The sequence below is a fragment of the Anas acuta genome, chromosome 28, assembly GCF_963932015.1.
Source record: "Anas acuta chromosome 28, bAnaAcu1.1, whole genome shotgun sequence".
Lineage (NCBI taxonomy): Eukaryota > Metazoa > Chordata > Aves > Anseriformes > Anatidae > Anas > Anas acuta.
Window position 1 is genome coordinate 1670575 of NC_089006.1, and position 19948 is coordinate 1690522.

General features: G+C 62.0%; 1 protein-coding gene across 2 annotated transcripts; it reads left to right on the top strand.

The window, feature by feature from the left end:
- The first annotated feature begins 324 nt into the window (after nucleotides 1-324).
- IQGAP3 (IQ motif containing GTPase activating protein 3) lies at nucleotides 325-13309 on the top strand. 2 transcript variants are annotated; one of them, XM_068662620.1, is made up of 38 exons: nucleotides 325-416; nucleotides 1118-1205; nucleotides 1425-1581; nucleotides 2006-2083; nucleotides 2253-2329; nucleotides 2491-2558; nucleotides 2746-2859; nucleotides 2994-3172; nucleotides 3349-3436; nucleotides 3650-3813; nucleotides 3909-3996; nucleotides 4112-4275; nucleotides 4388-4548; nucleotides 4752-4876; nucleotides 5008-5171; nucleotides 5288-5378; nucleotides 5461-5628; nucleotides 5754-5914; nucleotides 5989-6159; nucleotides 6482-6565; nucleotides 6672-6743; nucleotides 7221-7290; nucleotides 7402-7610; nucleotides 7700-7852; nucleotides 7950-8113; nucleotides 8277-8501; nucleotides 8581-8721; nucleotides 9077-9161; nucleotides 9420-9652; nucleotides 9734-9866; nucleotides 10401-10503; nucleotides 10665-10809; nucleotides 10978-11065; nucleotides 11297-11509; nucleotides 11605-11771; nucleotides 11916-12017; nucleotides 12155-12263; nucleotides 12380-13309. In XM_068662620.1, the coding sequence occupies exons 1-38, from the start codon at nucleotides 386-388 to the stop codon at nucleotides 12491-12493; spliced, it is 4947 nt and encodes a 1648-aa protein (XP_068518721.1). In that variant the 5' UTR covers nucleotides 325-385; the 3' UTR covers nucleotides 12494-13309. The 2 variants fall into 2 exon arrangements, with proteins under 2 accessions (XP_068518721.1, XP_068518722.1); XM_068662621.1 differs by having other exon boundaries at nucleotides 5772-5914.
- The last annotated feature ends 6639 nt before the right edge of the window (nucleotides 13310-19948 follow it).

Here is a 19948-nt window from a genome sequence, read left to right on the forward strand (position 1 = left end):
CTTGTGAGGGGTGACACAATTGTCTGCTTGTGACAGGGGGCACAACTGGCTGCCTGGTGGCACAACCGGACACTTTTGACAGGTGACAGAGCCATCTACTTGTGACAGGGGGCACAACCGGACACTTGTGACGGGTGACAGAGCCATCTACTTGTGACAGGGGGCACAACCGGACACGTATGACAGAAAGCATCACCACTTGTGACTGGTGACAAAACCAGCCACCCCTGACGGGTGACAACAGCGGCCACTTGGGGTGGGTGGCACAAGAGGCCTCGGCCCAGCGCGGGGAACTACAAGTCCCGTCAGCCCCCGCGCGACCTCCCCCCCACGTGACCGCCCGCAGGCGGGAGATTCGAATCGCGGGCGGGGCCGCGGCTGCACCATGGAGGGAGCGGGGCCGGAGCCGATCCGGAGTGAGGGGGGGGGGGGATTTGGGGTCGGGGGTTTTGGGGTCGGGGGGCGGTTGGTTGTGTCTGGGAGGGGGGGTATTTGGGGGTGGAGGGGTTGATTTTGGGGCTGGGGGGGTGTTATTGGGGCTGGGGGGGTTATTTGGGGGCGGGGGGTGTGGTTTTGGGGCTAGGGGGGGATTTTTGGGGGACCAGGGGGTTGTTTTTGGGACCAGGAGGGGTTATTTGGGGGTAGGCGGTGTGGTTTTGGGGCAAGGGGGTTGATTTTGGGGGGACGGAGGGGTTGTTTTTGGGACCAGGGGGGTGTTTTTGGGGTCAGGGGGTGTTTTTGGGGCTGTGTGTGGGTGTTTTTGGGACCAGGGGGGTGTTTTTGGGACCAGGGGGGTGTTTTTGGAGCTGTGTATGTATTTGACGTTTGGGTCTGGGCGTGGTGGGGGTGTGTTTTTGGGGCTGGGCCGTGCTGCTGTTGCCCCCCAGCACTTTTGGGGTCCCCTGGCTATTTTCAGCCCCCCCCCAAACCCCTCCCAGCTGTGGGACCCCCCCCACACTCATTTAGGAAAGGGGGGAGCTGGAATCCTCCCTCCCCACCCCAAAAACTGCCAAAAGCCCGGCTTTCCTTCGACAACCCTCCTCCGAGGGGGGTCTATGGGCACCCCAAAACCTCCCCCGAGCCTGGGGGGGTGACGGGGGTCCCTGTGCCCCCCCAGATGAGCGCCTCACGGCAGACGAGATGGACGAGCGGCGGCGGCAGAACGTGGCCTACCAGTACCTGTGCCGCCTGGAGGAAGCCAAGCGGTGAGGCTGGACCCCCCCCTGCTTCAAAACAGACCCCAAATTTATTTTTTGGGGGGGGGGGGGAATGGGAACAAGCCCCATGGGGTGGGCATCCCCCTTCCCCTGTTACATAAGCACAGAGGGAGGGGGATGAGTCCCCTTTGGGCTCACCCTTCCCTTTTGGGATGGTGTTTTTGGGGTTTGTGACCCCTCCCCCTCTCCCAATTTTCCCCCCCCCAGCTGGATGGAGGCCTGCCTGGGCGAGGAGCTGCCCCCCCCCACGGAGCTGGAGGAGAGCCTGCGCAACGGGGTCCTGCTGGCCAAGCTGGGCCACTGCTTCGCCCCCGACGTGGTCCCTGCCAAGAAGATTTATGACCGCGACCAAACGCGGTACAAGGCAAGTCCGTGGCACATTGGGGGGGGACATTCCTCAGGGCTTCCCCCCCCAAAAAAAAAAAAAATCCACAGGTTTTGAGGCATCTGGGCAACGTCTGCATGCAAAAAAGGGCTTCTCACGCAGTGTAAAAGGAAAAAAAATCAGCAAAAAGCAAATTTGTTGCTCTGGTAGCTGGGGGGGGCGGGTTTTTTCCTGGTTTCGGTGGCTGTGGGGCTTCCTCGGGGGGGGGTGATCCGAAAATTGGGGGAAGGGGCTGATGGCAGCGGCCTTGGGGTGGTTTGGTGATGCAGGGCCTTGTCCCAGGGGTGCATTTTGCCTTTTTTTTGCCCCCTAACTTTGGGGTTTTGGGGTTTGGGGGAGATTGGGGGGGGTCCCAGGAGCTTCAGCCTGGCTTGAGTTTTTTTTTTCATCCCCCCCCCCCAAGGCGAGCGGCCTCCACTTTCGGCACACGGACAACATCAACCACTGGCGCGATGCCATGAGCCGCGTGGGCCTGCCCTCGGTAAGGTGTCCCCGGTGCTGCCCCCCTCCAAAAACCCCCACTACTTGTGGGGGGGCTTTTTTCTCTCCCACCCACCTTTGGGACCGTTTTCTCCGGGGGTTGGCTGCTTTTTGGAGGGGTTTGGTGGTGGCATTTGGTGGCACTCACGGCCACCTTGCCACTCTGGCAGCTCTTCCACCCGGAGACCACCGACATCTACGACAAGAAGAACATGCCGCGGGTGGTCTACTGCATCCACGCGCTCAGGTGGGTCCAAAATTGCAGCGTTTCTCCCTAAAACGGGGCTCATCGTGGTGGCACCGGGGCTGCCGCGCTCCCCTTTTCCCAGCCTGGTACCCGAAGGACCTGGGGCAGGGAGGGAGAAGCGAGGCTGAGGGCTCACGGCGTGGATCTGCTTCGTCTTCCAGCTTGTACCTCTTCAAACTGGGGCTGGCCCCGCAGATCCAGGACTTGTACGGGAAGGTGAACTTCACAGGTGAAATTCATGAAGCTCTCAGGTCCTTCTGTGGGATGGGGGGAGGGAATAAAGAGGTTTTGGGAGCTTCCCCAAAGCTTTCCCAAAGCTCTTTGGTGCTGCTGGGGGTTTGTTGCGCCCCTCGGGCTCACCAAAGGGGCTCTGCTGCGGTGTAGGGCCGGGCGGTGACCCCTCTGCTCCACTCCAGAGGAGGAGATCAACAACATGCAGCGGGAGCTGGACAAGTACGGCCTGCAGCTGCCTGCCTTCAGCAAAATCGGGGGCATTTTGGCCAACGAGCTCTCGGTGGACGAAGCAGCAGGTGAGGGGGGCCCGCGGGAGCGTTGCCGCGCGTCGTCCTGCTGCCAAATCCGCCAGCTGGTGCAAAAAAAACCCAAACCTGGTGCCCTAAGAGACACCACGGCCTCACGCTTCTCCATCCCACCCCGTCCCCAGTCCACGCCGCCGTGCTGGCCATCAACGAGGCGGTGGAGCAGGGGGTGGCGGCGCAGACGATGGAGGCGCTCCTCAACCCCAATGCCATGCTGCTCGACCTGCGCCCGGTGCTGGCGGGCGCCTACCAGGAGGTGCTGCACCGGGCCAAGAGGGAGAAGGGCAGCAACGCCAGGAACAGGGTGAGGATGGCACCAAAAAAACCTGCGAGGGGGGTGGGAGCCCACCCTGTTGGAATTTTGGGGGGGGTAAAAAGTGACGGGGAAGGGTTTCTCTTTTGGGGCTGGGGGAGGCAGGTTGGGAAATGGGCCCAGAGCTCAGCAGGGTGGAAAGCTCACGGGGGGCACCCCGTTTGCAGCACCTGCGGGCGATTCCGGACGGCGAGGACATCTACGACCGCTGCCTGACGCAGGCTGAGATACAGGGGAACATCAACAAGGCGAACGGTGAGCGCGGTGTTCCTGCTGGGGGAGCCCCAGGGTGCTGTCCCGGTGCTCCAAGAGAGCCTGGGTGGGGTGGTGGGTGCCCGGACAGGAGCTGGGTGCTCACAGCTGGCAGGGTGCACGTTCCCGAGGAGAAATCAGTGGGATTTGGGCAGGCTGGTGGTCTCAGCCGCAGCTCGCTTCGATCCTGGAGGTGTGACCCGGCCTCTCTCCTAGTGCAAGGAGCTCTGGAGGACGTGGACGATGCCCTGGAGAGCCAGGACGCGCTGGCGCTGTACCGTGCCCTGCAGGACCCCGTCCTGGCCCTGCGCCACCTCCGCCGGGACAACCTCGACCGCTACCTGGAGCAGCTTGGCGCGGACCGGCAGCAGAAAGCCCTGGTAGGAAGGGGCTGGCACCCCATAGCTGTGGGTTCCCAGGGCCAAGCAGGACCTGGGGCACTTGTAGATTCCCCCCCCACCTTTTTTTTTGGCAGGAGCTGGGCTACGTGGAGCTGCTGGAGCAGGAGGAGGTGGCCGCGGGCATCGCGGCGGCGAACGAGAAGGGCGAGGAGGAGCGAGCCAGTGAGTGGCCGCGGCGCATGGCGCGATTAATTCCTCCCTGGCCGAGCTCCGCGGGGAGAAAATGGGGACACGGCCACGTCCTGCAGCCCCTGGTGTCCCCTGGTGTCCCCCGCAGTGCTGCAGGCCGTGAGCCGAATCAACGCCGCCATCCGCCGCGGGGCGCCGGACAAAACGCTGGAGGCGCTGATGGAGCCGGCGGCGCAGCTGCCCGCCGTGCACCCCCTCGCTGCCCCCCTGTACCAGCACCAGCTGGCCCTGCTGCAGCGCCAGCACCCAAGGGTGAGGGTTCCTCTTCCCAGCGCTTCCCACACAATTTTGGGGGCTCTGGGATGGGGTGAAGGGGAGCGGTGGGGTTGTGCAGGGGCTCAGCGTCTCCGCTTGCCCTGCGCAGGGCGAGCTGGTGCAGGAGGAGCTGTTTGTGGCCGTGGAGATGCTGTCGGCCGTGGCGTTGGTGAACCGAGCCCTGGATGCCGGGGACCCCGACGGGCTCTGGAGCAGCCTGGTCAGCCCTGCCCTGGGGCTGTCGGATGTGGAGGATGGAAATGCGCAGAGGTAAGGAGGTGGGGGTGGAGTGATGGTCTGGGGAGATCCCCTGGGAGGGGACAGCCAGGGATCCTGGCGGTGCTGGGGTTTGTTCCACCAGCTGCCTCGCTCTGTGCTTCCCTTATCCCACCAGGGAAACGAGGCAGCTGCTTCTGGCAGAAGTCCTCCCCGCTTAAAACGCTCTAAGCCATTGCCCTGTGTCCCTCCTGCAGGTATTTCGACGACTTACTGCAGCTGAAAGGCCAATTTAGGGAAGCAGGAGCGGAATTCCTGACCTGGAACGACGTCCAGGACTGCGTGAACGCCTCCAATTCAGCGGTGCAGGACGAGAACGACAGTGAGTGCCCGCGCGGCGCGTGCCTGAGCAGATCCTTCTGCAAATCCCCGAGCGAACTGGCGTGGGGAAAGACACCAAAAAACCCTGTGTGGTGCTGGGGGGCTGAGCCGTGTGTCCTCCCCTCCTTGCAGGAGTCCTCGCCGTCCGGCTGATCAACGAGGCTCTGCTGCAGGCGGACCCCCAGAAGACGCTGGCAGCGTTGCTGCTGCCCGCGGCCGCCCTGCCCGGTGTCACCGCGGCCGCCGCTCGGCGCTACCACCACGTCCTCACCCGGGCACGGGTGCTGAAAGCCCAGGTGGGGTTGGGAGCCTCAGGGCACCGAGAAGGAGGCACCCGGAGGGCGACGTGGCGTAAAAACCACTCGGGTGGGGGCTCCCCAGCTTGTTAAACCCCCGTCTCTCCACCCTGCAGGCCACCAAGGACGACAGAGCTGTCCTCTGGTGGGAGGAGATCCAGAGCGGGGTCTGCGGGGCCAACGAGGACGGGGTGGCAGCGAGGCGCAGTGAGTGCTGCCCGTGCCGTGGGAGTGGGGAGCTGCTGGGTGGGAAAGAAACCCTCTCAGCCCCCCCCCTCTGCTCCCGCAGTGGCTCTGGGCACCGCTGCCATCAACCAGGCCATCAAGGAAGGGAAGGCGGCGCAGACTCTGCGGGTGCTGCGCAACCCCGACGTGGCGCTGCGTGGCGTGGTGGATGCATGTGCCACGGCGTACCAGGAGCAGCTGGCGGCGTTGGCAGCCACCAAGAGGCAAGCAGGTAAAGCTCGGGGGAAGCAAAACCCTCCTGGAGGGGATGGGGTCTTGGGGTGCTTCCCTGTCCCCAAGGGAATGGGGTCCTGGGGTGCTTCCCTGCCCCAGCAGCCCCATGGGGGTCCCCAGCAGCTCTCCATCGGTGCGCAGGGAACACGAAGCCCCGCTGGGTGCAGCACAGGCTGCAGGATGGTGCCGAGTACTTCCTGAGCCTGCAAACCTTCGAGGGCAGCTGGGAAAAGCCACGCGACGGCGAGCTCTGCACCACGCACCTGAGCCGGGAGGAGATCCAGGTCCGGGGGGCACGGGGACGGGCGGGTGCTGGCGGTGCCATCCGGTTGTGACCCGGTGCCTTGTGTCCCCGCAGTCGGTCATCACCCAAGTGACCTCAGCGCACGACCGAGAGCGCCTGTGGGCGTCCCACGTCCCCTTCGTGGTGAGGCTGCAGGCTCGGCTGCGAGGCTTCCTCGTCCGCCAGCAGCTCGCGGCGCGCTGGCGCGTCCTGCGGGAGGAGCAGCCGGCTGCCCTCCGGATCCAGGTGAGGCAGGCAGGGATCCATCCCACTGCTGCATTTTCCTTGGGGTTTGGGGTGCCCAGAGCTGTGAGCCCGTGGTGCGTGGAGCACCGGGTGCCTGCTGCTGTGTGCGTTCAGCAGCCAAGGCTCACCTCGGGCGCTGTGAAGTGCTGACAAGGGGAGCGCAGGGCTCGTTTTTCTCCCCGCAGCCACTCAGGGCTCTGGTTTTGTCTCTTCCATGCTGGGTGTTGTGGTTGTGTTGTCTCGTGCGCTCTCCAGGGCACCAGCTGGATGTCACCGTGGCCTCGTGCGGGTTGGTAGCAGTTCTCTTCTCTTTTCTCTCCAGGCTTGGTGGAGGGGGCAGAAGCAGCGCAGAGCTTACCTGGAGCGCCTGCGCTACCTGCGAGCCCACGCGGATGCTGCGGTCAAGGTCAGCCGCCCTTCTTTGCCCTCTGCTCCCACTTCCACATCCCCACCCGCCGGTGTTTCCCTCCCTGCCTGGTAAAAAAAGGGCACTGAATCGACGTCTCTCTCAGATCCAGGCGGGCGTGAGGATGTGGCAGGCTCGGAAAAGGTACCAGGAGAGGCTGTGCTACTTCAGGAGGAACGTGAGTGGTGGCTGGGGGCTGAGAGCGCTGCCCAACGCCGCGGTGAGGTCCTGGGGGTCCCTGAACGCGTGGCCAAGACCCCAGTGTTCGTGGGGTGGCTGGAGAGGAGAGAGAAGCTGCTGCATCCTCTTGCAAGGCTTGGGGGAAAGAAAAAGTGCCCGGTGTGTCTGCGTGCCAGGCTGGTGGGCTCCGGGGAGGGTGAGGAGAGAAAAATCTCTCCGATTTGTTCAAAAGCCAGCAGGGGCTTCGAGATCCCCATCAGAGGGGAGAGAAGGGTGAGGGGAAGGTGCCTGCTGCCCGTGGGCATGTAAAATGCAGCACTCGCTGGTGTGCAGCACCTGAAGAGGCCGAGGGCAGCGTCCTGAGATCCCTGTGGGGTTTGGGGTGCCCCCACCACTGGCACCGGTGGGTTCCCGGTCCTGGCACTGCCCGGCTCGCCGCAGGGCTGCATCCCCCTCCCCTCGTTTGTCTCGGCAGGTTAAAGCCGTGATTAAAATCCAGGCTTTTGTGAGAGCCAACAAGGCCCGCGGGGATTACAGGATGCTAGGTACGTGCCTGCTCGTCTCCCCCCTCCGAAATGACCCCGGTTAATTGGGGAGGGGACCCTGCCCCTCTCCGCTGGGGGCCGTGGTGCTCACGGGGCTGTGCCCGGCCGCAGTCCACGCCAGGAGCCCGCCGCTGAGCATCGTCCGGCGCTTCATCCACCTGCTGGAGCAGAGCCAGCAGGACTTTTGGGAGGAGGCCGAGGTGCTGCGGCTGCGGGAGGAGGTGGTGAAGAGGATCCGGGCCAGCCAGCAGCTGGAGAGCGACCTGGACCTCATGGACATCAAAATCGGGCTGCTGGTCAAGAACCGGATCACGCTGCAGGTCGGGAGCGTGGCACCAGCTCCGTGGCTTCCCCGTAGAGGCTGGGCTTGAAATCAGAGCTTGCCACGGCTGCCCTGTCCTCGTTCCAGGAGGTGGTTTCCCACTGCAAGAAGCTGACCAAGAAGAACAAGGAGCAGCTCTCGGAGATGATGTCCCTGGACAAGCAGAAGGGGCTCAAGGCGCTCAGCAAGGAGAAGCGGCAGAAGCTGGAGGCGTACCAGCACCTCTTCTACCTGCTGCAGGTGAGGCTGGCGATGCTCAGATGTGCCCAGCATGACGGGAGGACCCCAATCCCACACTTCTGGGGCTAATTGGGGTGCTCCCCGTCCCTCCCCGCAGACCCAGCCCGGGTACCTGGCCAGGCTGATCTTCCAGATGCCCCAGAACAAGTCGACCAAGTTCATGGAGTCGGTGATCTTCACCCTTTACAACTACGCCTCCAACCCCCGCGAGGCTTACCTGCTGCTCCAGCTCTTCAAGGCGGCGCTGCAGGAGGAGATCAGGTGGGTGGCCGGGGGGGGTGCCCCAATTTGGGGACAAACTCGGAAAAAGCCTGGAGACGTCAGCAGGGACGTGGTGCTTCCCTCCGGCTGCTGGTTCCTTGCCTCTTCCCTGTGCTGGAGGACAACTGAGGTGGTTTCTCCTCTCCTTCCCACCTCCCCCCAGGTCCAAGGTGGATCACATCCACGACATCTTGACGGGGAACGCCACGGTGATCCGCCTGGTGGTCAGCTTCTACCGCAACGCCCGCGGGCAGAACGCCCTGCGGCAGATCCTGGGCGGCCCGGTGCAGGAGGTGCTGCAGGACAAGACCCTGAGCATCCGCACCGACCCCGTGGACATCTACAAGGCGTGGGTCAACCAGATGGAGTCGCAGAGCGGGCAGAAAAGGTCGGGAGCAGGGGAAGGGAGCTCAGCCCAGCCACAGGGGGGACGGGATGGTGACGGGGACCTTGTCTTCTGCTTGCAGCAAGCTCCCGTACGAGGTCAGCCCCGAGCAAGCCCTCAGCCACCCCGAGGTCCAAAGACGGCTCGATATTTCCGTCCGTAACCTTCTTGTGACGACAGACAAGTTCGTCTCTGCCATCATCTCTTCTGTAGACAAAATCCCGTATGTATCTGAGGCATGGCCCTGCAGGGCTCTCAGCTGGAAGGCGGCTTCAGCAAGGCCCTAGAAAGGGAGCTTGGGCTGTGGGGGGGCTGCTTGTCCCATTATTGGGCTGCCAGCAAGGAGAAATCCCAAAATAATCGGTTCTTGCTTTTCCCCTAACGCCCTGTTGGGTTGGAGCTCTTTGCCTCTGAGTTTGAGCGCTTTGCTGTCGGTGTTGGGTGCCTGCGAGGAAGAAGCTGAACTTTGAGGGAGTCCCAGAATGAAGACTTTTAGGGAGATTTGGGCTGGCAGCAGGGCAGGAGAAGGAGCTGAGGGGGGATGAGTGCTGACAGACCTCTCCCTGCCTTCTCTCCAGCTATGGCATGCGCTACGTGGCCAAAATCCTGAGGACATCCTTGGCTGAGAAGTTCCCCAGAGCCTCGGAGGAGGAGGTCGACAAGGTGGGGCCCTGTGCTGCACGGTGGGGTGGGAACCTGCGTGCCCGGGGGAGCCAGGATCTCGTTCAGACACACGTGTTGGTTGCCATTTCCCCCTGGACTTAAAAAAATGTGTTTAAGTCTGAACGTTTTCCTGGAGCAGCAAGGAAATGCCAACCGTGGGCTCTTCCCCGTGCTGCTGTCCCCTCCGGGAGGCTCCCACCCTGTGGTGTGAGGACAAAGCAGCCTTCCCTGCTGAGCTCCTGCTCTCCTGTGCCCTAGGTCGTGGGGAATCTGCTCTACTACCGCTTCATGAACCCGGCCGTGGTGGCCCCCGACGGCTTCGACATCGTGGACATCTCGGCGGGGGCCACGCTGCACCCCGAGCAGCGCCGCAGCCTGGGCTCCGTGGCCAAAGTCCTGCAGCACGCGGCCGCCCGCAAGGTCTTCGAGGGGGAAAACTCCCACCTCTGCGGGGTCAACCGCTACCTGGAGGACACCCACGCCAAGTTCAGGTGGGTTTTGGGTTGGCACCGGGGTGTGAGGGGTGGCGGTGGTGTCCTTGGGGCTCAGCGCCGCCGCCGCCGGTCCCGCAGGAGGTTCATCGCCGCCGCCTGCCGCGTCCCCGAGCCCGAGGAGAGGTTCAACGTGGACGAGTACTCGGAGCTGGTGGCGGTGGCCAAGCCGGTCATCTACATCACCGTCGGGGAGCTCATCGACACACACAAGGTGAGGGCCTGAGGCCACCTGCGAGCGAATTGGTTTGGTGTAAAACGGCCTCAGGAGATCCCCGTGGTGCCAAACTGAGGCAAGCTCCTGGTTCCCTGGTGACTTCTGCTCTCTCCCTGTTGTCCCCAGCTGCTAAATCAGGGCATTGGTGTCCCAAATCCCACCCGTGCGACTTTGTAGTTCCCAGCAGAGACTCGTGACCTCTCTGCTGCCAGCCGTGGGGCTGAATCGCACCCCACTGGGCAGGGCGAGTGGTCCCATTTCTGCTGTCCCCAGCTCTTTGGGCTTTTTGTGTTCTGTTTTGTCCCATTTCGCTGTATGCCAGCACAAGCACAGCTCCTCCTGGACTTCTTTTTAAGCAACAAATCCATATTTTGTGGATTCTTTGCTGTTTGTCTTCCCCTGAACCTCCTAACTTTGCGCACAAGAGGGGATTGCACAGGGATTTCCACCTTCGCATCGTTCCCTGGGGCTTTTGATCGCAGCCCTGCTCCTTCACGCACCCCTTTGACTCTTCTCCCTTGCACCCCCCAGCTCCTGCTCGAGCACCAGGACTCCATCGCCCCGCACCACGGGGATCCCCTGCACGAGCTCCTGGAAGACCTCGATGAGCTTCCCACCGTCCAGTCCCTCGTCGGTGCGTAGCTCCCTCACAGGACAGAGGGGAGGGATGCGTGCTCTTGGTTTTTGGCTTTGTGGTGTTTTTTTTTCTCCCCGTGGTGGCTCTGGGCACGACCCTGAGCTGGGCAGGGGGTGCCGGCTCTGCTCCCCGACCCCGCTTTGCTCTGTGCCCCCCAGGGGAGAGCGCTCCCAGCCCAGCGGAGAGCAGCGCTGAGGCCGTGCTCGCCCAGCTCAGCAAGATGGAAATCTCCCTCACCCTCACCGGCAAGCCGCTGCTGGAGGCCGACAGCGAGGAGAGCGATGCCAGGAGCTTGCTGCTGAGGTGAGCACGTGCTCCTTGGGGACAGACGGACCCCACAGCCCGGCCTGTTTGGGATCCTGGGCATCTCTGGGAGCAGGAGGCTTGAGGGGAGCAAAAAAATCCCTTGGAAGGCACCCAAATAACCTGCAGCTGTGTGGAGCAGGCGCCCAACCTCTCTCTTGTCCCCAGCACCAAGCAGATGTTGGTGGACGTGATCCAGTCCCAGCCAGGAGAGTCCCTGCCAGAGATCCTGCGGACACCAGCATCAGATCTGGAGGTAGGATGGGCATGAGATGATAAAATCACCCGGGAACGAGGTGAGCAGGTTGTGAGCACTGCGCTGTCCTGCCTTGCTCCACGGCTTGGCTCCTGCTCATGTGCTCCAGCAGCATCCAGCTCAGTTTTTTGGAGAGCCTCAGGTCAAAGCTTGGGCTGGGAACTGGTCTGCTCCATCTGCTGGTGTCCCAGTCCGGACCCTTTTGTCAAACGTCCCCCTCCTGGTCCCCAGGAAGCCTCCCACGAGCACCTGATGCGCAGGCGAGCGCTGCGGGACGCCCAGACCCCCGAGAAGCTGAAACGCAACCGCTCGCTGGCCGCCAACAGCCAGCTCTCCGTGGAGGAGAAGAAACGCAAGATCATCCGCAACCTGCGGCGCCTGGAGAGCCTGGGGCTCGTGGATTCTGCTCATCAGTACCAGGGGCTCGTTAACGAGCTGGCCAAGGTGGGCTGGGGCTGGGGTGGCCGTTCAGGTGCGCTCGGGGGAAACGGGAGCTCCCCGTGAGCTCCGTCAGCTTCAGAGGCTTCGTTTTCCTCCAGGACATCCGCAACCAGCGGCGCTACCGGCAGCACCGCAAGGGCGAGCTGCTGAAGCTGAGGCAGACCCTGCAGGGCCTCGACTCCAAGACCCTTTTTTACGAGGAGCAAATCGATTACTACAACCAGTACATCAGGACCTGCCTCGACAACCTGGCGGCCAGCAACCGGTGCGTGTACAGCTGTTTTGCAAGGAAAAACTCTCCAATAATTAAAATATGGATGTGATTTTGTGTTCCCAGCTGGATTTTGTGATGAGAAATGGGGATTTTCCCCGTGGCTGGAGCTGAGCGCGTGCTCCCTTCTCTTTCCAGGGCCAGCGGGAAGAGCAAGAAGCTGCAGCCGCTGCGCTACACGGCAGCACGGCTCTTGGAGAAGGGGGTGCTGCTGGAGATCGAGGAGCTGCCCGTCAGCCAGTGCGTACCCCTGCCCCCAGGGAGAGCCGTGGCAGCGCAGAGCTCGGGCACAGGGAGGGAGGTGGCAGCTTTAGCCGTGTTTTTGGGGCTGCAGCGGATGCGTGACCCCCCTCTGTGGTCGCCTCCCTTCCCTCCAGGTTCAAGAATGTCATCTTTGACATCGTGCCCTGCGAGGAGGCCGGGAGGTTCCAGGTGAAAGCCAAATTCATGGGGATCGACATGGAGAGGTTCCAGCTGCACTACCAGGTGGGGAGCTGGGGGCTGAGAGGGGGGTCCTGCCCCGGGAATGGGGCAGTTGTGCTGTGGGGAAGCCTCCCCCTGCCCCGTTTTCCCCCCCGTGGTGATGTCCACCCCTCCTGCAGGACCTGCTGCAGCTGCAGTACGAGGGCGTAGCCGTCATGAAGATGTTCGACAAAGCCAAAGTCAACGTCAACCTGCTCATCTTCCTCCTCAACAAGAAGTTCTTCAAGAAGTAACAGGAGAGGGGGGGGGACAGGGGGCACTGGGGGCGATGCAAACCTGCCAGGACCCCTCTTTTCTACGTGCATGCAGCGTGCTTCTGCTCCTGCAGCAAACGGCCTCGAACTGGGGGAACGGAGGGTTTGGGCACCCCAAAATCCCACCTGTGTGCACCCAGGAGCCCTGCAAGAGCAGAGGCTGCAGCTGCTGTGGCTTTGCAGCGTAGCTTTTAAAAAAAAATAACCTAGATTTGGGGGATGCTGAACGGTGTCGTGGCCGTTCGGTGCCCGTGTCGCTAACGGCTGGCTGCTTGAGGACACTACGGAGCTCTGGACACTAGGCACGTTTTTTTAGTGATGCAATCAAGGTTTTCTATTTTTTTCTTTCACTATTTAAAGATGGGGAAGGTCAGAGCGAGGCTCGCCTCCCTCTCTGCACACTCCCTGTAATATAGAGGCAATAACGGCTCCTGCGGACGCCCCTGCGCTGTTCGCTAGTAAATCAAGTGCAATAGGTGATCTCCTTTTTGATTTTTTTCCTCCTTTTTAGCTGAATTTCAGTGCCTGCTCTCTAACTGAGGGGGGTGGAGTGGGATCGCTCCTTCTAAGACTGCCACGGCTGCTCTTAAAGCACTTTCTCCAGGAGCTCCTGCCCCATTTCAGGGATCTGGAAGGAGCTGGTACTGGTCCCAGGCCCCCTTGGGAGCATTTTTTAGGACCTGAGGCAGTCCCTATTGCTACTTCAGCTCCTAAAATGAGGATGAGCCCTTGCCTGGGCTCAGCGGTACCCCAACGTGATCTGTCTGTCTTGTCTTGAGAAGGTTTTTACGTTTTGTCTTGTCTGTGAGGTTTTTATGGATTTCCTTTCTCCGGTAAAAGCTGTAACCATTTTACCCCTCCTCTGCCTTTGCTCATTTACTTTAAATAAAGATGTATAATAATAAAAAAAAACTGCTCTGGCTCCTTCCTCCTCTTCCTCCCCGGCCCCCCACCCTGAGCATCCTCCCCTGGGAGCCGGGTCCTGGCTCCCTCGGCGCGGTGCTGAGTCAGCTGCAGAGGCACCGACTCAGCTCTTGCAGGGGGAATTTAGGCCACTTTCAGACAAGCTTAATTCTTAAATAAATACTATGATTACATCTCATAAAGACTATGATTATATCTCTGAAGGAATGAATCGGGATCAAGCTGCAGCGCTCTTCCAGTTTTAAAATAGGACCGGGCTGCGTTAACCCCTTGGGTGCTGCTCCCCTGGGGGGGAAGGGCTGGGGACAAGATTTTTTTATTATTTTTTCTTTTTTTTCCCCTTTTTCTTCCTCTGATGGAGGAGCTGCTGCCTTTGCTCCTGCCGCAGCGCTTGCCGTGGATGGAGCGCTTTTGGGGACGGAGCGCGACGTGGAAACCTGTGCCTAAAAATTCCCGCAGCGCCCACCTCCGGGAGGGCTGGGGGGGGGTTTGCTGGGGTCGGGGGGGGTCTCGCTCGATGTCCCCGTTCTTGTTGAGGGTCGCCAGGGGCTTCCCTGGCCGCGGCTTCCCACGGTGGCTCCGCCAGGTGGCAGCGCGGCTGCGGGGAAGCGGCTGCAGGCGCTGCGCAGCACCAAGAGGCTCGGGCACAGCCCGGGTTGGGGGCTCTGGGACCCCCCCCCCGGGTCCTCTCCTCCTGGATTCGGGTCCCCCAAAGGCTGGGGAGCGCTCCCCGGCTCGGTTTGTGGCCGGAGGGGTTGAGACACGCGTGGGTTTGGACACGCGTGGGGCGCGAGGTGGTGGGTGCCGCACGGTGCCTGCATGCACTGGGGGTGGCCAACGCAGGGGGAAATCATCCTCTGCACCCCCCCGCTGCCAAAATCCTCCTGGAGGGTGCAAATTTGGGGATGGGGATGGAGGGAAATGCTGGGGATCTGCAGGGCCCCGTTTCATGCAGCCCCCTCAGTCCCTCGCCGCCCTCCCAGCCTTCGGGTGCCAGGTTTGTGCTCTTGTGCATTGCCTTGCTCGTTAATTGCCTCTGTAATTACCTCTGTAAATGACCTGAGAGCTGGGTGGGCTTCAGAAAAAGAGGAGAAAGAACTCCTGGGGGTATGCACGTGTCCATACATTTGTATATGGGCATCTGAGAGCGAGAATGGGACGTGTATTTGCCATCTCAGACCTAACGGCTGCCTCTCCGGGCACCAGGGCTCAGCCCTGCAGCCCCTGGCACGCGTTTGCAGGAGCTTGGTGGCAGCTGCTGAACGCAATCAGTGGGCACAGGTGACACCAAACCCTCCGTGGGGCTGCCAGGGGCAGGGCTTCCCCAGCTGCGCCTGGATTTGGGGAGGTTAAAAAGCAGGGAGGCGCAGGGGCCGGCTTCTTGCTGAGGGTTTACAAGCCTAAAAAGCTGAGAAGTTGTTGAACGAGGATTGGAAAGGTGCTGCTGAAAGCCCCGACCTCATCAGAGTAGGGGTTGGGTGTTGGGCAGGTTGGTTTGGGGGCAGCGCTCCCGGGGAGCGTGGGCTCGCACCCGCATCACGTGCCAGCAGCACTAATCCTGCTCGGAGAGCCCGCGCTGCGCCCGCTAATCCCCCTAACGCGGCCACGGGGCTCGGGCTGTGGCTCTGCCCTGCTGAGCCCGGGCTCTTGGCGCACCCAAGGCCCCTCCGTGAGTTCGTCCTGCTGCGTCCCCGTCCTTCAGTTCCAGCCTCGAGGATGCTCGCACACTCCCCGTCCTATCCAAAAAGGGGCTGAGCCCTGGGTCCCCAAAAACCCCGCTGCTGGCTCGAGGTTTGGACATCCCAGGAGAACGCCGCAACTGCGCCTGAGCTCCGGACATCCCCGAAAAATTCTGCAGCCACCCCGGAGGTGGGATTCAGCCTGGCACGGCCCCGATTGCTCGGCACCCGGGAGAGAGGTGAGCAGCTCCTCGGGTTCGGGGCTTCGCCGGGCTCCTCTCCAGGAGGCGCTGGGGTTTTGCAGCGCGGCTCCCGCTGGGATGGCGCGGGCTTCGTGCGCCGCAGAATCATCTTGTTGTTCCCTTCCGATGGCAGCAGCAGCTTCCTCGTGGGAGAGGGGGAAAAAGCACAAACCGAACCGGGGAGAAAATAAGAGGGGAATGTTTGCCGACTGTCTGCTGCGCGTTGTTGCTGTTTGTTGTGTTTCTGCCGTTGCTTTGGCAACCCCGGGGAGACGTGCCAGGCTGGAGCATCGCGGGTACCAGCGCCCTGCCGCAGGGAGCCGGGCTTTCGTAGGGTGAAGCAGCCCTGGTGGGGATGAGGGTTTTGGGATTGGGTTTTTTGGGGGCTATCCCATGTGTCCAGCTCTGCCGGTGCCCTTCTGAGATGGGTTCTTGCTCTTGGCCCCGGTTTTCTCCGAGAGGGAGCCAGCTCTGGCACAAACCACGGGAAAGCAGCTCCTGGGCCTGCCTGGCTGTCCTCATCCCTGAGGAGAGGATGTTCCCTGGGCTGTATTTGGGCTCAGCCCCCTAAAAAAAACACGGAGCAAAGGCGCTGCATTGCAGGGATGGATGGGTTGGGGCACAGCGCTGCGCCCAGCAGGCCGGGACTTGGGGCAGTGCCACGTGCGGGTGCGCCTGGACCCGCTCAGCTCCTAAACCACCCCCTGGGGCCAAACGCAGCCTGGTTGTGCCGTTTCCTACCTCCAGGCACCTTCCTCTCCCTCCGCCTTGCGGGTGACGGTGGCGGCCACCCCCGAGGGCTGCGGTGACCCAGGGACGGGCGCAGGAGGGTGGCGGCGCTCCCGGCTGCCTCCGGAGCTGTGCCAGCGCTGACATCTGTCAGAGGCTGAGCAGCGGAGCCCTGCGGCATCCCCCGGGCAGAGCAGTCAGGGGGTGGGTGAAGGCTTCACCCCTGGGGGCCAGGAGCAGCTCCTGGAGAGGCTCCAGAGCCTGGAGGTGCGCGGCGTTAACTCTTTTGGGGATGTGGGCGCAGTCCCCGAGCTGGGCGCTTTGCTGGGTGCTCCTGCAGGTGCTGGGCTGGGGGCAGGTTCGGGGGCTTTTTCCCTTTCAATTCGAGCTTTGCGCGGGAAGTGTGAGCTTGGAAAAACTGCAGCCTGTCGCTGGCGAGGGGTGCCAATTTAATTATCTGATTTAATTGCCGCCTCGCCAAACGGTGCCGGTCTGAACTGAAAGCAGAGCAGCAGCTCCGGCCCGAGGAGGAATCCTGCTCTGTGCTGGAAGCTGACTCATTCTCCTCCCGGCCTCGGGGTCAGCGCTGGATTGCAAATAAAGGCATGAAATTCCCACTGCTCCGCTCTGGGAACGTGATCCCAGCCCCGCAGAGGGCAGGGACCCAGGACGGGCTGGTACCCGCGTGCCTCCCGCTGCACCACAGGGGCAGGGGGCTTCGGTGGTACCTGGGGGGGGGATAACACAGCATCGGGATGGAGGGCTTGTGCTCTGCACCCCAAAACCTCCCCGCATGGGGCTGAGCAGGGACAGGAGCGTGGGGCAGGAGCCACTTGGTGCCCCTGAGCCAGGGCAGCCTTGGGGCCGTCCCCACCAGCTGCGGGCAGGGGAGGTTTTGAGGTGCAGGGGCAAAGGACGAGCCCTGGGGCTGGGAATGCTGCGGGGTGGGGATGGGGGGCGGTGGGCACGAGGCTGGGGGTGCGAGGGGAGGGTTGGTGGGAGCGGGAGCAGGATCTGGGCATCGCTCTTGGCTGGCGCACGGGGTGGGCTCGCTCTCCGGTTGTGAAACTCCTTGGGGGGGGAATCTCCCCTGCAGCCCCAGCCCCCGGGCTCCTTCCAGGCTGGTGCTCGTGGATGTTTTTTTGGGGATGTCAACTTCTCCGGCCTGAGTCAGCGGACGTGACTCACCGGGAGGGAAGCGAGGGCCTTGGCGAGCTGTGCCGGGTCCGAGGGTGGCACCGCCTGGCGAAAAAAAATCAAAAATCAACGGGTTTGTGCCCAGATCTGGTGCCACAAGGTGGGGAGGGAGGCTGAGCCCTGCCGGCACTGGGTTAGGGGAGCAGCCGAGCGCGGGTGCCAAATCTTGGCCGGATTAGTTAAAGAGATCAAGCAGCCCGGGGATTAGGGAGTCAAGAGAGCCAAGCCACCTGCGGGGGTAAAAAACCGATCCGAGAGGATATGCTGGAGCTCCGGAGAGGTGTACAAGGCCCGGGCTTTGGAGCGATTAGATAAGTGAATCAGGGCCTCAGAGCGATTAGGGAAAGAAATCAGGTTTTACACCAATTAGGTAAAGTCCCCCGGCGATTAGATACGGTGGTGTCTGCAGAGAAAGGTCTCCGGTGGCTCTTGGGCCAGATAGGGCTGAGAATTGATTAGAGGAGCATCCGAGGCTGAGAGCGATTTGATAAGAAAACAAAACAGGGGATCAATTAACCTGGGGGAGAGGACGAGGCTGGGTGATAACGGAGCTGCTGGGCCTGGCCGAGAGGGGAGAAGGGGAAAAAAGGGGAACGGCCCCGGCTGCGCCCTTGGAGAGGCTGCAGGGACCTCGGACATGGGGCATCGGGGGGGCTGCTGCCCCTGATGGGCTCTTGCAGGCTGATGCTGGAGTGGGAAAATCGCAGCCTGGCCCCAAAAGGAGCTTGGGGATGGTTGTGTGAGCCCCAGGGATGGTCCCGTGGGGTTCAGTGAAACCTCTTGGGGCTCTGCTCCTCTCGCCGTGTCCTGCAGTCGCCCTTCGGAGGCGTTTTTTCAGCCAGGCTCTGCTCTGGGCTCGCCACACCTGGAGCAGGTTCAGTCTCTGGGAACGGCCCCAAGTCCCGTCCCAGCTGCTCTGGGAGCCTTCAGATACGGGCGCCAGAAGAGCAAGCAATTAAATAACTCAGCAGAGCCTTGAAATAATTAGACCAAGGAGCGCAGCTTCGGCAGATGAGTTTAGTGAAGAAATGGGAGTGTTGGAGAGATGGAGATGAGAAGGGTGATCAGGTCTCGGCACAATTATCTAGAGAAAGTCTGCTCCAGACTGATTAGAGGAAGGGAGAAGAGCTTTCCAGGCAATTAGGTGAGGGAAATCAACGCTGGGCAGGAAGAAAATAGATGCTGGAGGAGATTGGGGTTGGGAGAGAGCAAGTTCTGTGCCCTGGCTTTAGAGGGGGGAGCTTGGGGGGGGCTTTTGGACGGGGATGAGCTGTGCCTGGGGGGACCCGAGGAGCTGGGAGGGCCAGGTCCTTGCGCTTTTTGTCCTTCCTCACCTTTTTGTTCTCGCAGGCAAGGAAAGGAAAGCGGGGAAGGGGGCACAGCATCACCCGGGCGCACGATGCTGCTGCTGAACGGGAAGCTGCGGCTTGGCTGCCGGGTCAAATTTGTCAAATTTTGGGCCCAGAGCCTGCTGCCTGCACCTCCCCACCAGGAGCCACCCCACCGTGCTGGAAAACACCCCCAGCACCCTTGCAATCCCAAAAAGGCTTTTATTCTTGGTGGTTTTCCCCTGATTTGCACTTGTGAGGCTCTGTCTGAGCTCCCAGCGAGTGATGGAGAGCAGAGCAAGGCTGGGGATGGCTGGGGACTGCTCGTGTCCCCCCCCCAGGCACCACAGCCCTGCTTTTAGCAGCGGGAGGGGAGCCGTGCCGTATCTCCTTCACCCTTTGGCCTCGCCGCTGAGATTGCCGGGGCGAGCCTGCTTTCTGCGGGGTGACAGCGTTATCTGGGACGCGAGCAGAGCCAGGCTCCGCTCCGGCCCCGGGTTCAGCAGCGAGCCCAGCAGGCGGCCGGGCAAATCTCTCCCCCGGGGGCCCGATGTGCTTCTCCTCCCATCAGCAGGATGGGAACGGGGCGGCACAGCACGCTGCAAGCCGGCAAACCCCAGGGAAAGCGCACAGCTCGGTCCCTTGGGGGTCCCATGGGGGTCCCGTGGGGGTCCCGTCCTCCTTCCCATTACAAAACGCTTCTTTTGTTCAAGCCCGAATGTGGATTTTGGTCTTCTCCCCTCCCGATTCCGATGAAAAATGTTTTTTTTGGGGGGGAAGTAGAAATATTTAGATGCTTCCCTGACAGGCGGCGTTGCTGGAAGGGTTCTGAGAGCTCAGCCGCGCTCCGGCACCCGCGCACGTGTGCGCTTACGAAACCTCAGCACAAAGAGTTGGGCTCGGGGACGCGCCGTGTCCTCGGCCACCTCGCTGCGGTGTGGACAGGGCAGGGGGGGCCCCTCGGTGCCCCCCAACACGAGAGCCCTTCCCGCAGCACAGGGAGATAATAAAATGGGGTTGAGCTGCTTTTGGAGAAGCTCCTGCCATCTATTTTTTTTTTTGGAGGGGATGCGCTTTGCATTGTGCCTCGCCAGGGCTGGGAAGGGAGTGGGTGTTCACAGCTCATCCCCGCCACCCGTTTTCCCTTCTGCAGGGCTCGCAGCGGTGCCTGGACACGGATAAGTGGGGTCGGATCCCCCCTGAAAGAAATAGGGGGGGAAAAACCCCATCTGCGGCCCCGCACCGCTGTAGGGAGCTCGGGGACGGCGCCGTGCTCCTGCCCCGGGGGTAAACCCACACCCCCCTGCAGGCCGAGGAATCCCCAGCCCCGAAACT